Source organism: Amyelois transitella, chromosome 8, assembly GCF_032362555.1.
Source record: "Amyelois transitella isolate CPQ chromosome 8, ilAmyTran1.1, whole genome shotgun sequence".
NCBI classification, from domain to species: Eukaryota; Metazoa; Arthropoda; class Insecta; order Lepidoptera; family Pyralidae; genus Amyelois; species Amyelois transitella.
The window spans coordinates 9,859,754-9,874,427 of record NC_083511.1 but is presented as its reverse complement, the minus strand read 5'-3'; the positions used below and the strand labels follow the sequence as shown (position 1 = coordinate 9,874,427).

The window sequence follows — 14,674 nt, the reverse complement described above, 5'->3', positions numbered from 1 at the left end:
ATTTTAATACCTTCTGCCTTCCCATCGATGGGTGTCTATCAGAATAACTAAATCGATCAATGTAAGTACTTACAGATTTTGTCACCACAAAAATGTGATTCGAATACAAAATTTTATTTTAAAGCTATAAACATTAAAAAGAGTGGCTGCGTCTTATCTGATCTTAAAAAATATAGGGCACACGCGTGAGCAGAATTCATATTGCCTGAGAGTGGACCAGTTTGATACTGTCAGGTATAAATCTTACATGATTAATTTATTTTCATTTGATGATAATCAAGAAATAATAAATTATCAATGTCTGTGATTTAAAATTATTTGTGTGACTATCTTGACCATTAAATGAAAAATACATAGAAAATAATGGAATATGTAGATTTATTTTCAAAATTGGAAACAAGGTATCACTTATTAACGTCATATCACTTAGATCTAATATAACTACTACCGCTTCCAAAGCGCATTTGTAAAAGAAGCGGCGGAACAAACTACACTGCAGAATTTTCATCGGACGTCAATATACAAATATAGATCTCTTAAATCAAAATCATGGACATTCGTCCATGTCTGCACACTGTCTATATTAAAAAACATGAATGAATGTAGAACTAGTTATTTCAATACCTACGAATATTTCGTCAAATAAATAAAGATACAATAAAATATGTACACACTGTACTAATTATGTCAACACCATGACAAAAATGCACAAGCATTTAAGAGGCCATTATGTAGGGGAGTAGACAGAGCCAACAATCTTGAAAAGACTGGTAGGTCACGTTAGGCTGTTTGGATTAATGAAAGAATTGAATTATCTTTCACATTAATATGTAATATTATTACCTACGAGTATATGGACTAACTTAAAGTATGATATGATAGTGCTCTGTGGTTCCCGGCACCATTAGAAAAAGAATAGGACCACTCCATATCTTTTCCATGGATGTCGTAGATTGCAATATAAATATCCAGCTAAATTAAGTACCCCCGGTCTTGATACTGTCGGGCTTTGTCTACCCCGTAAAGGATAATAAAATAAGAATATGTACGATTTGAGCAAAGAATTTTTTTTTTCTTCTGTCATAGTACCCCTTTTTTACTGACCAGTAGTTCTGCCGACACACCTGCCCTTCACATTGAAATCACCCATTGTTTGAAACAAAAGATCGCTTTAAACTATCGAAATATGAAATACTGTTGCATATTTTTACAATTTTACTATGTTACTGGTCTTTGAAGTAAGACAGAATGCGGCATTAATTTTATTTAGAGTAAATACAAGTGCCCAGCGGGTTTTAAGTCATTAAGGGTCACTCAAATACACACGAATGCGCACACGCATACGCACTCACGCACGCACAGACATACCATACACACGGTTTAAGAGGTAACAAAAAAAACACAGGCACATTAATTGATGGTGAGTGTATAAATGAAAAAATGATTGAGATAGTACATACACACATACATCTAGTCATGACTATATCCCTTGCGGGGTAGACAGAGCCAACAGTCTCGAAAAGACTGAAAAGACGCATTCAACTGTAGGGCTCCATGATGGAATTCAGATAGTAAGAGGTTGCAAACCCATTGCATTAGTCTTATTTTAGACTATAAGTTCCCAAGTTTTGAAGAGACCTCCTTTACATGCACACATAAAATCACGTCTCTTTCCCGGAGGGGTAGGCAGAGACTTCCTCTTTCCACTTGCCACGATCTCTGCACACTTCCTTCGCTTCATCCACATTCATAACTCTCTTCATGCAAGCTCGGCGGTTTCGGGTACTTGACCTGACCCTTTATCTGACCTCCTTTACTACATTGACTTTTATAATACGCGCAGAAAAACATGAGTTTACACTGTATTTTTCTATTATAATAAATCAGCAATGACATGTAAATTGTAGTCTAAAACGCTTTTTTTTATTTTTCATGACAATTATCTTGCGTATTCTCTCTTCCTCTTTTATTAGTATTTTTATAGTCATATATAAATTATAATTATAATACGCACTTATCAACACAAATACCCACATAAATATTTTCACACTTTATTTTATATAAAACAAGTCAGTTAGGTTTTTGTACTGAAGGTGAGTCCGAGGGGCACACGTGAAAATATGTCGTCTTTTTAGACACAGTAAAAACGCATCGGGTTCATGAGAACGAATGAAAACAGGTTGACTAAGCAGATATACAAGGAGAGTGTGGAGGGAAAGGTCGGGGTGGGAAGACCTAGACGAACATATCTTGATCAAATTAAGGACGTCCTGGTAAAGGGTCAGGTCAAAAGTGCCCGAAACCGCCGAGCTTGCATGAAGAGAGTTATGAATGTGGATGAAGCAAAGGAAGTATGCAGGGATCGTGGCAAGTGGAAAGAGGTAGTCTCTGCCTACCCCTCCGGGAAAGAGGCGTGAGTTTATGTATATATGTATGTATGTTCATGAGAACATAGAAACCAGGTGACACCACACGTCCGTCGCTTGGACGGCTATAAATCAAACAACTACCGGATAGACGGTAATTAATGCATTCTACATCTATAGATTAACTTGCCTTTTGCTGGCCGCGTGCAACAATTAATACATACATACATATGGTCACGTCTATATGTCTTGCGGGGTCGACAGAGCCAGCAGTCTTGAAAAGACTGAAAGGCCACGTTTAGTTCTGTGGCTAAATGATGAAATTTAGATTAAAATAGTGACAGGTTGCTAGCCCATCGCCTATAAGAAGAATTACAAGTCAATTAGCCTTTGAATATGAATATATGGAGTGGTTCTATTCTCAAGTGCGGGGAATCACACGGCAACAATTGTAATAAAATTTACTGATTTTTTATTTTTAATTTATGTTCACCATCTCGTTGAAAGCGGAAGAAGAAATTTGTCGCACAATTACTAATGAAATGAATAATTCCAAAAATAATTCCAAGGTAACGTATTAATGATCTGCATACAAAAGGTTTTTATTTATCTGAACCCATTACGCTTTATCTAAAAGGTTGTTGATTTTCAGCTTCGGCTCATTATTTGTGCAATGCAAATAATCGTTATTAATCTTACTTAAGCACTTAACTGGTCTGCTTAAAAGTAATCGATTTCAGTATTTTTTTACTCGGTTTCCCGTCGTAAATTAATTTTTCGTCCAATCACATAATTACGACTTTATATCTTACGGGGTAGATAGAGCAAACAGTCTCGCAAGGACTGGAAAGCCACGTACAGTAGTGTGGCTTAATGATGATAGCAATATAAAATAAATAAGTATAAATATATACGGGACAAATGACACCGATTGAGTTAGCCTCGAAGTAAGTTTGTGACTGGTGTTACGAGATACTAACTCAACGATACTATATTTTTTAATAAATACTTATAAAGATAAACACCCAAGACTCAGGCCATTCAGAAAAAGTTCTTTTGTCATCATGCCCTGGCCGGGATTCGAACCCGGAACCTCTGGTATCACAGACAAGCGTACTACCGCGGCGCCACATAGGCCGTCAAATAGCCGGCAATAGATTCAAATAGTGACAGGTTGCCAGCCCAATATCTAAAAGAGTAATCCCAAGTTTGTAAGCCTTCCCCATAATTGCATACAGACATACTTACATAAATCACGCCTCTTTCCCGAAAGGGGTAGGCAGAAACCACATATTTCCACTTACAACGTAGTTCCTTCGCTTCATCCACATTCATAACTCTCTTCATCAAGCTCGTCAGTTTCGGGTACTCTTGACCTTTCTTTTGTTAGGACGTCTTCGATTTGAAGGTACGTTCGTCCAGACCTTTCCACTCCAACAGTTCCATTCACACTCACTTTGTGTATTTGCTTAGACAACCTGCTTGTCCCTTTATTGACTATTACGACTTCCATACCAGTATAAAAAATAAACATCACAGTGTAAAATGATCAGGAAATCTTTTACAGGATGTATGTGTTAACAATCTTTGAATCTTAATTACAAATAACACTCGTTGTATTGAAGCTTAGTTAATAAGAGTGTCTCAGAAAAATAAATGGATTTGTTGTCAAGATTATAAATCAGATTTACCTGCACGGTACAATGAAGAATGTGTTTTTCTTGGCAAATTTCAAGTTTGCTAACCTTTATGTAATTAACTAGTCGTAAAAGGTGACTAAGAGAATAAACACTGATCCAATGCAAACTCCCATGCTCGTATGGCAGCGAATAAAAATCAAATTGTGTGGCAGCTTCCTGGCTTCTCACGCAGATTGTGGTCGATCAAAGAACTTTTATGTTTAAACATTTATTTATTTTGCTCTGCGCCAACGCCAATCTCCTGTTTGGCTTCCTTCCACCCAAAGGTTGACTGGAAGAGATTGCTTTAGCGATAAGTCCGCCTTTGTACCATCTCTATCTGTTTTGAGCTGTTTTGTATGTTTTACTCTTATGTTGCGATAAAGCATTTTATCTATCAATAATTGCAATTCCTCATTTAGACATTGGTTTATTAACATGGCAATATTTGAATCTCAATTCCATTAATGTAGGTAATAAAATTCAATGTACAATGACGTTTTTGTGTAAATTACTATTACTAGTAATGACTATGGACCAATTTCATGCCTAGATCTTAAGTGTATATCAGCGTAAAATCTCATAAATTTTGTAGTTAATATCCGAATGCTACTTCAACTAGCCACTTTCTAGTGCTTTCGACGGAGACACTATAAATAATAGGTGTTCACACGGCCAGGGTTGCACTATAGGATACATACATACATATAGTCACGTCTTTATCCCTTGCGGGGAAGAAAGAGCCAATAGTCTCGTAAAGACTGAAAGAACACGTTCAGCTGTATGGCGTCATGATGAAATTGAGATTCAAATAATGACAGGTTTCTAGCCCATCGCCTATAAGAGAATTTTCAAGATTATAATCCTATCCCTAAGTCGCCTTTTAAGACATCCATGGGGATGATGACCACTCCATGTGGTTCTATTTTAAAAGACCGGAAATAACACGGCGCTGTTTATAATAAAAGGCATTTTCTAAAAAAAAATTAATCTATTGATAACCCAATAGGATCTGGTAGTGTTTCTGTCAAACTCAAATACTGCGACACGGAAAGCAAATGGAGACACCACCGTACTCTTCTTCCTCCTGGCTTTAGTCCTGGTTGCATTCTCAACACTAGAGAGGAGCCTGGGGTATGCCTTTGACCATGGATCCTGTATTGGGTGAGACAGGTTTTTACACGAAGCGAATCCCATCTGATCTCCGCAACCTTTGCAGGGGAATCTAACTCGTATTGGATCGATCATGGTTACACACCCAGTTGCCTGAATGTGCCGGTTTCCTCACGATGTTTCCCTCACCGTAAGAGCATTGGTTAGTATTCAAGCTAATGTACATTACTTCGAAAATACTCATTGGTACATGGCCGTGGTGGGATTCGAACCTGTGCCTATTTGCGCTACACGCATTTTAACCAACAAAAATTCCACCACCGACGCTCAATTGGTGGGGATACCACCGTTCTATGTTCCCTAAAATGGAGTTAATATGGAGACAACCCTACTGACAACGAGCTTATTTAAATAACCGTATTAACTTTCCACCATGTGGGACATTCCCTGCTAATGTTCTTGCTAGAAAGAGCGGAGTTATTTTAAGGATCGTTTAATTGTGTTTTCTCTAAAGTATTACATACATACATACATGTAATTACGTCTATATCCAACAGAGCCAACAGTCTTGAAAAGACTGATAGGCCACGTTCAGCTGTTTTGGCTTACTTATAGAATTGAGATTCAAATAATCTAATGTTGCTAGCCCAGCGCTTATAAGAATGTTCCCAAGTTTACAAGCCTATCCCTTAGTCGCTATTTACGACATCTAACACCTAAAATCGTTGTCTTCAAGGCAAGAGTGATTAGACATTATTTGAATTTACGTGCACCACTTTGGCTACCATATTGTTTACCATCAGGCAGATTAAAGTCAAACGCACTCAAATTCCATAAGGCGATGAAACACAATCGAATTTATGATTACAGAATGATCATCAAAATACAAATTAACTTGATCCAATTGAACGGGTTTAATTATAATAAAAAAATATAAAGTACTACTTTTACTTTGCAAATCAATCAATTTGCGTACCTACTGTTGCTGCGATCGTGAGAAATGAATGGCAAAATTAAACTGAAAGGCAAAAAAAACTAATTAAATCTCATACGGACTCGATTATTAATAGTTTCGACTGATTTAATTATTTTTCCCTTTCTTATGATACTTATACATATAGCACACCTCTTCCCCAGAAAGCGACCGATGATACGGCTAGAGATATTGAGGAAACCTGAACATTTAGGCAAGGTTCTTCGGCAAAGGTTACGGAGGTCAGACCGAAGTCGCTTCGTGTAAAAACCCAATCCAGAATCATGGTCATGTGAACCCTGGGCATGTCTCCAGAGAGTTGAGAATCTAATTGGAACCGATTACTAAGGATTAGGTGTGGTTCCCGGCACCAATGAAAAAAGAATAGGACCACCCCATCTCTTTCCCATGGATGTCGTAAAAGGCGACTAAGGGATAGGCTTACAAACTTTAAATTCTTCTTTAGGCGATGGGCTAGCAACGTGTCATTATTTGAATCTCAATTCTATCATTAAGCCAAATAGCTGAACGTGGCTATTCAGTCTTTTTAAGCATGATGGCTCTGTCTACCCCGCAAGGGATATAGACGACAATATGTATGAATGTATGTACTAAGGATTAGGAGAATGATGAGGAACAGACGAACAAGCATATGGTCTTCATGATTTTGATCAATGATTACAATTTCAACTTGGTACTAAAAAGAGAAATAAATAATTTCAAACCATACATACCTACATATGATCACGTCTCCATCCCTTACGGGGTAGACAGAGCCAACAGTCTTGAAAAGACTGATAGGCCACGTTTAGCTGTTTGGCTTAATGATAGAATTGAGATTCAAATAGTGACGGGTTGCTAGTCCATCGCCTAAAAGAAGAATCCCAAGTTTATAAGCCTATCCGTTAATCGCCTTTTACGACATCCATGGGAACGTGATGGAGTGGTCCTATTCTTTTTTGTATTGGTGCCGGGACCACACGCCTTTTTTCAAACCATACCTCAATTTTTTCTTTTAGAATGATTTGGGATATCTTTCTCAAAATTCCTTTTGAAGTATTAAAAAAATCATTGCTTTTACCAAGAGCTCTGTCCTCTTGAAGAGTGAGGGTCCTTCTCCGTTCTCCACACTATACGCATGCAAAATTTCATTAATATCGGTACAGTGGTTCACTGTGACAGATAACAGACAAACTTTCGCATCTCTGATATTAGGATGCATGCAGCTGATGCTGTACAGACAAACATATAATATATGTATGTTGCGCAACATAAACAGTTCCTTATAATAAAATATATTACCGTGAAAGATGAAATGATCCATTGTTTCTATAGTAGGCGAGTTTTGTAAGGTCTAGAACACATGAACTGATTTATATATTTCTTACAACTGTTCCATATACAAAGGTGTCGTGTGATACGAAAATAATAGGAGCACTCCATCTCTTTCCCGTGGATGGCGTAAAAGGCGACAAAGGCTTATAAACCTGGTATTCTGCTTTTAGGTGATAGGCTCGCAACCTGTCACTATTTGAATCTCAATTTTATAACTTAGTCATACAGCCGAATGTGGCGTACCTATTGGTCTTTTTAAGATTATTGGCTCTGTCTACCCCTTAAGAGGTGTAGACGAGATTATATGTTTGTATGTGTATTTTAGACATCTTGAGCATCTATGTTGGTCTGTTGGGAAGAAAAAGAAGTGCATACCATCTTCTTTTCCAACGCAGAGTGTATGAATCTATCAAGCGAAAAGCTCATAAAATCGGTACGTATTTTTTACTGTCAAGTAAGCAGTTAAGCTTAACGTTTAGAAACATCGATTTAATAATCTAAGTCTCGATTTCATCGGTAAGCTGACCTTCCAAATTTAAACTAAGAGTTGTGTCCATTGGTCTCTAAGAGAGAATGCAATCTTATTTTATACCGAGGCTTTATAAAAAGCCTATAGATTTTTCAAGAAAACAATCAAATTTTATTAATATGACGTACAGCTCGTGTAACCTATGCTTTACTTTGATCTATGGGCGACATTTCGATATAAAGGGACCGTAAGGGACATACTGTACTGCATCTTGCATTCATTTGATGACGTCAGGTTAGGTTACGCGTGAATGGGTTAAATTTTACACCCGGCTTAAAAGTGGGGTGTTATGTAATGAATGAAATGTTCGTCTTTTGGCGTTGTTACCTATGATTAGCAAAAGCGATATGCAGCTATCGTGGCAAGTGAAAAGGTGTCTTCGCCTTTTCCGCCTGGGAAATGATTTTAAATAAATATATAAAAGAGTGTGCCGTGCCGTGTAGTTCCCGGCACCAATAAAAAAAAAAAGAATAGGAACACTCCTTCTCATTCCCATGGATGTCGTAAAAGACGACTAAGGGATACCATTTGACCTGATATTAGCTCGTAACATAACCGTATTGTTCGAATTAAAGATTAATAAATTTAATTCAAATTAACAAACTTTGTTTGTTTGATATTATTAAAACTTCTATTTCAGTACGGCATTTCATTACGGAAGCTAAGATTTAAAAGCTCTAAATATTTACTTAAAGCATCCTCTGTGCATCGCATCTGGCATGATACCGTGCTTTCTTTTATAGATTACGGGTGGCATTCATAAAAAATCTCTCTCTCTCTCTTTCTTAGTTTGCTTATTTGATGAGGATGTACTGAGGTATACATACATACATACATATGGTCACGTCTATATCCCTTGCGGGGTAGACAGAGCCAACAGTCTTGAAAAGACTGAATGGCCACGTTCAGCTATTTGGCTTAATGATAGAATTGAGATTCAAATAGTGACAGGTTGCTAGCCCATCGCCTAAAAAAGAACCCCTAGTTTGTAAGCCTATCCCTTAGTCGCCTTTTACGACATCCATGGGAAAGAGATGGGGTAGTCCAATTCTTTTTGTATCGGTGCCGGGAACCATTTTGAGGTATACTCAATGTTAAAGAAATATAAATCAATAAAAATTCTACACCATACGATCAACAACCTATTTCAAATAATTAATTGTGAAGAGTACACTAACCGACAAGGTAGAATAAAGAGAATTGTGAATGTGAATGAAGCGAAAGAGTATGCAGGGATAGTGGCAAGAGAAACGATGTAGACTCTGTCTACCTCTCCGGGAAAGAGGCGTGATTTTATGTATGTATAATATAAGTACAAATCAATATCATAAGATAATACTGATTAAGTCATCAACAGCAAGCTACTTATCCATCCATTTAAGGCATCTCAAAACACAAATTAAAGATACTTACAGATATGCTTCACAATTTTCATTTCATGATAAGAAATTGTTTACGTCCCTATTCTTAAACATAGTAATTTTAATTAATACATTTGGTCTCCGGCACTTTGGAACCACTCCCTCTCCATTTAATGAATATCGTGAAAGACGAGTAAGGGAATAAAGACATGCTACTGGTGCAAGCTTCTATTTTGGTCTGGTAATGAAGGAAATTATAGTGCGTATCTCTCAGCGCAGATTTTATTTTAAAGTCAATCAAGGGAAAGGCTATTACAAACTTGGGATTTCTCTTTAAGGCAAGGCGTTATCACACAGATGTAGGATGTAACCGAGATCAGTGCTAGAAGGCAAAAGAAGATTATTAATGATATTTTGTCCAAAAAATTGAATAAATATGTATTTTAGAACCAATTACAGATTGAGTTAGCCTCGAAGTAATTTTGAAACTTGAGTTACGAGGTAAAAACTCAATGATACAATTTTGTAATAAATTAACATCCAAGATCCAGGAAAATTAGAAAAAGTTAGTTTCTCATAATGCCCTGGCCGGGATTTGAACTTGAGACCTCCGGTGTCACAAACAAGTGCACTAGCGCCACACCCCAGAGGCCGTAATACTTCCGTGCATTGGATATTTTGTACTTCAGATGAGAAATTGTGATAAAACTAGCGGGTGTTGGATTAGCTGTAAATCAGGAGAATTTATCAAGTGCTTTCTGCAACGCCCTGTACTTTAGATATAGTGGAGAAATCAAGGGCTTCGCTGTAATCTTAAATAACTAGTTAATGCCTACTGCTTCGCGCGTGTGAAATTATCTCTAGTTGCCTCCGTTTTTTAATTGAATTTGAGAACAAGTTTTGAATTATTTTTAATTTTTCAAGTGAAAAATAATTCAAAACTTGTTGTGTTTGTCGAATTTTCGTCCGCGCTCAGGACTCAAGGGTCTATGAAAATCGAGAAAAGGGTCCATATAAAGCACAACCAAATTATTCAGAAGCTGTTAGCACATCGCCTACATGAAGAATCCCAAGTTTATTTAGTTTTATCCCTTAATCGCCTTTTACAACATGGGAAAGAGACGGTGTGGTCCTATTTATTAGTGCCGGGAACCGCACTGCACGGTTAAATTCAATGGTGTCTCGCATCCTATTATTTAGTGCCGGGAACCACACGGCACGGTTAAATTCAATGCATGGTGTCTCGCAACTTTTTGTTTTTGTTCTCGGCAACAAAAAGTGGCTAGACATATTCATTGACGCCGCGCGCGCAAACAGGTTGCCCGGCCCTTATACAGCAAACAATTTACTTATTAGAAGAGATGGAAAACGTTCGGCTAAAATGCCGCTTCGTTATATTGAAGTAATTTTGAAGTATGATAACATTTTTGTAGTCTAAAATCAAAAACGTCTAATTTGTTACCTGTGTTCTTAAGTTTCATTATCTCTTTCTCATGTATGTCGTAAAAGGTGATTAAGGGAATGGCTTTTTAATTTGTGATTCTTCTTTTAGGCGACGGACTAGCCACAATATTAATCTCAATTCTATCATGAAGCCAAATAGCTGAACATGGCATATCGGTCTTCTTTTGGCTCTGTCTACCCCACAAGGGATATTTGGCTTCATGATAGAATTGATTTTTATATAGTTTCTCCGTCATCTAAAAGAAGAATTACAAATTTAAAAGCCTTTCCCTTAATTGCCTTTTACGACATCCATGGGAAAGAGATGGGGTGGTACTATTCTTTTTTTTCTAATGGTGCCGGGAATCACACGGCACGGCACAGATATAATATAATAGTAACATTTTAGCACACCTTTAAGTTTTTGCGCCGCGCTGATGACTCATCGAGTCAACGCTCCGAGGAACCCGCTTCACTGTCTTTTTGCCTCAAAACTTTTTTAAAAGTCTTATCAACATGCGATAACTTAAGCCCAAAGTTGGAATTAATCGGCTATTTCTTGGCGTCTCTTTGTCTGATCGACTTATGAAATTTAGAATAAAAATGGTTAGGTATTTTATCATGCCGGAATATTTTGTAGATATAATGCAAATAACCTTATGCGTCGACCACACATAAAGAAAAACATGATGGAAAAGAAGTTATGATATTTGTTTGCTATTTTCTAAGAAGTTAATGTTATCTGTTTGCTATTTTCTAAATGTTGACCAGTAGAGAATGTTATTAGCATAACTTCCACCTATTGTACCTTTGAGGTAAATAAAGTTCTAAATAAATAAATGTGAGCAGTATCTGATTTATTTTGCCAATAGGGAATAACATAGGATACTTTTTATCTCGAAATTCTCATGAGAGCAAAGTCGAGGGGTGCAGCTAGTTTAATTATATTTCAATTACTAAGTTTTCTGTAGTTTAAGTTTAACAACTAAGATCAATTTAATTTCAACTCTTTTTTTCCTTCCATTCCTTTCAATTCCATCATAAAGCCGAGCAGCTGAACGTGGCCATTCAGTCTTTTCGGTACTATTGGCACTGTCTACCCCGTAAGGGATATAGACGTGACTATAGACGTGACTTATTTTCCTCCTGACTTTGGACCCGGTTGCATCCTCAACGCTCTGGAAAGGAGCCCGGGGTATGCCTTGGACCATGGATCCTGGATTGGGCGAGTCAGATTTTTACACTAAGCGACTTCCATCTGACCACCGCAACTTTTTCAGGTAAACCTGACCCTTTTTTTCGATCATGGTTACACATCCAGTTGCCTAAATGTGCAGGATTCCTCACGATTTTTTCCTTTATCGTATTAAATTTCAATGCTATAGAGGAAAAAATAATTCGAATTAACTTTCACTGTTAACCCTACAACCTCTTATAATATGTTAGATGCTTAACCCGAATAACCAGATTAGTATAACACCCAAATCCATCAGCACCGTCTCGCTTCATCAGCGCAGTCATCATTAATCATCATCTAATAACACAGATGGAATCATGTTTTTACTTACCGCTAACGTGTGAACTGTTAAAAATACATTCGACTTTAACACATAAAACATGATATGTTTTAAATATTATGTAGATTGAAATAATATAAGTCTAGAAAAACCTAGTAATAATAGCTAGTTTTTCTTTCTCCGAAATACCCATTGTTTTTAATTCACTACTAGATCAGAATTTAAGCTTGCGCTACTTAGATAAATGTGCTTATTCCCTTAGTCGCTTTTACCTTAAAAAGGTGCCGGGGACCTTCTGTGTAGTGAATTATTATTGATTTTCGTAATTTTACGTTTATAAAAACAAGATGACCTTATCTAAACTCAGCGTAAAACAGCAGCCTTAAATATAATATTTTACATACACACATAATCATGTCTTTATTTCTTACTAGGTAGACAGAGCCGTCGGTCTCGCAATGACTGAAATGCCACGTTCACCTGTATGTGGTTATGAAATTAAAATACAAATATTGACTGGTTGCTAGCCCATCGCCTTAGTCGCCTTTTACGCAACCAAAGGAAAGAGAGGGAGTGGTCCAAATTATCTGCGGAATGATCTTGCTATTTTAATTATTAATTTATTTACTTATGGTTTTAGATTTACCTTAAGGAAAAAATTCACTTTCATTCACTATATATAATAAGTTTATCTTGTCGGTAAGTCAGTGGTGCCTGTGATTAATTTGTTGGCCCAGTAAAATATTAATGCCGTAATAAGATAAGACACAAAAAAGTCTCGTTCTGTCGAATACAGGCGAATTGCGAAATAATAAGGCGCCGTATCCGAGGGAAATGTTAATGCTTACGCTTTTTAAGACGTGCCGGCGATTATTTTGTACTTAGTCGAGAAATATTATATTTGAAAGTGTGCTTGTTGCGAGGCCAAACTGGTGGATTAAATTAGCATGATGCCGTGTGGTTCCCGGTACTTAATTAGAATAGGACCACTCCATCTCTTACGCGTGGATGTCGTAGGCGACTAAGGGAATGGCTAATAAACTTGTGATTCTCCTTGTAGGCGATAGGCTAGCAACTTGCCACAATTTGAATCTCAATTCTTTCATTAAGCTAAACAGCTGAACGTGGTCTTCCAGACTTTTCAAGACTGTTGGATCTGTCTACCACGCTAAGGAAACAGACGTGATTAATGTAGGTACATTTTTGTTTTTATCATGATTCGAATTCTAAAAACTTTTATGCATGCTAATAGCATAACATATCTAATAGTTAACCATTTAATTTGATGAAGGTACGTCCGTATAGGCCTTCCTGCTTCACGGTGCTCATTCACCACCTCTTTCTATGCTTAGTCAACCTGACAGTGAAAATAATTCTCGACGAATAAAAATTCGAACGGTTTGATAATAGCCCCTCGTTTGCATGCGGTCAACCACTCTTAATGCATTCGGAAACTTGTAAAAGTCATCATTGGATTGGATTGAGAATAAATTGCTCTGCGGGTTTGTCTTTAGACTTTTTGTGGCTTTCAGCTCTTTAAAGGTGAAAATATTAAGTGAAAGAAGAGATGTAATTATTTAATAATCCATGTGGAAAGGACAGAAATAAAACCAAATAAATATTAATATAGCAAAATCTCACCTTGATTCCACGCAGACGTAATATTCTCATGGTAGAAGTACTCATTTTCCTCCTCATCGGACCACAGCACTCCTTCTATGCTCGACGTAATGCCCTGACCCTCCTGACCTTCTACTAATGACCTCCTCGACAGCTGGTCATAACTGGGAGGTCTTGATAAGGAATACCCAGTCGAGAAACCCGAAACATCGACAAGAGAGGAACGAAAATTTTTAACACTACGACTATCTATAGGCCTGTAATATCTTAACCTTGTGTCTTCAGATTTAACTGAGCGTAATGATCGACAATCATAGTTAGGGTCGTCTATAGATGAAATATCGTTAAGGGATACTTTGAAATTAGTTGAGGAGATATCTCCTAAGGGGACTTCGCAGGATCTACGCTTCATGCAGGTTTTCTGAGAAGGAGCCTCCCCCGTCGCTTGCATTTGGCGACTGACGCCCGCGCTTTGCAGAAATTCATTGGAGCTGTACATTGTTTTTTTATTTCTAACCTAAGCTAGGTTTAGGAACTTTATTATTTTTTGACTAAGTTTGGAATTTTTTCGAGTTCGGTCGCGTTACGTTTCGGCATCTGAAACAAAATAAATTTAAGAATTAGGTCTTATCAAGATGATTAAATACTTGTTTGACTAAGAGAAAGACTAAATAAATTTGATATTCTTTTTGTAGGCGATGGGCTAGCGTGTCTACTATATGAATCGTAATTCCATTA

General features: G+C 37.1%; 1 protein-coding gene across 1 annotated transcript in view; it reads right to left on the bottom strand.

The window, feature by feature from the left end:
• The window catches only part of LOC106136058 (protein TANC2), a 166,012-nt gene extending 151,577 nt beyond the window's left edge, over nt 1-14,435 (bottom strand). Inside the window, exon 1 of the mRNA XM_060945374.1 lies at nt 13,958-14,435. Coding sequence (XP_060801357.1) covers nt 13,958-14,435 — 478 coding nt within the window. The remainder of the gene's footprint in view (nt 1-13,957) is intronic.
• Nucleotides 14,436-14,674: the final 239 nt, after the last annotated feature.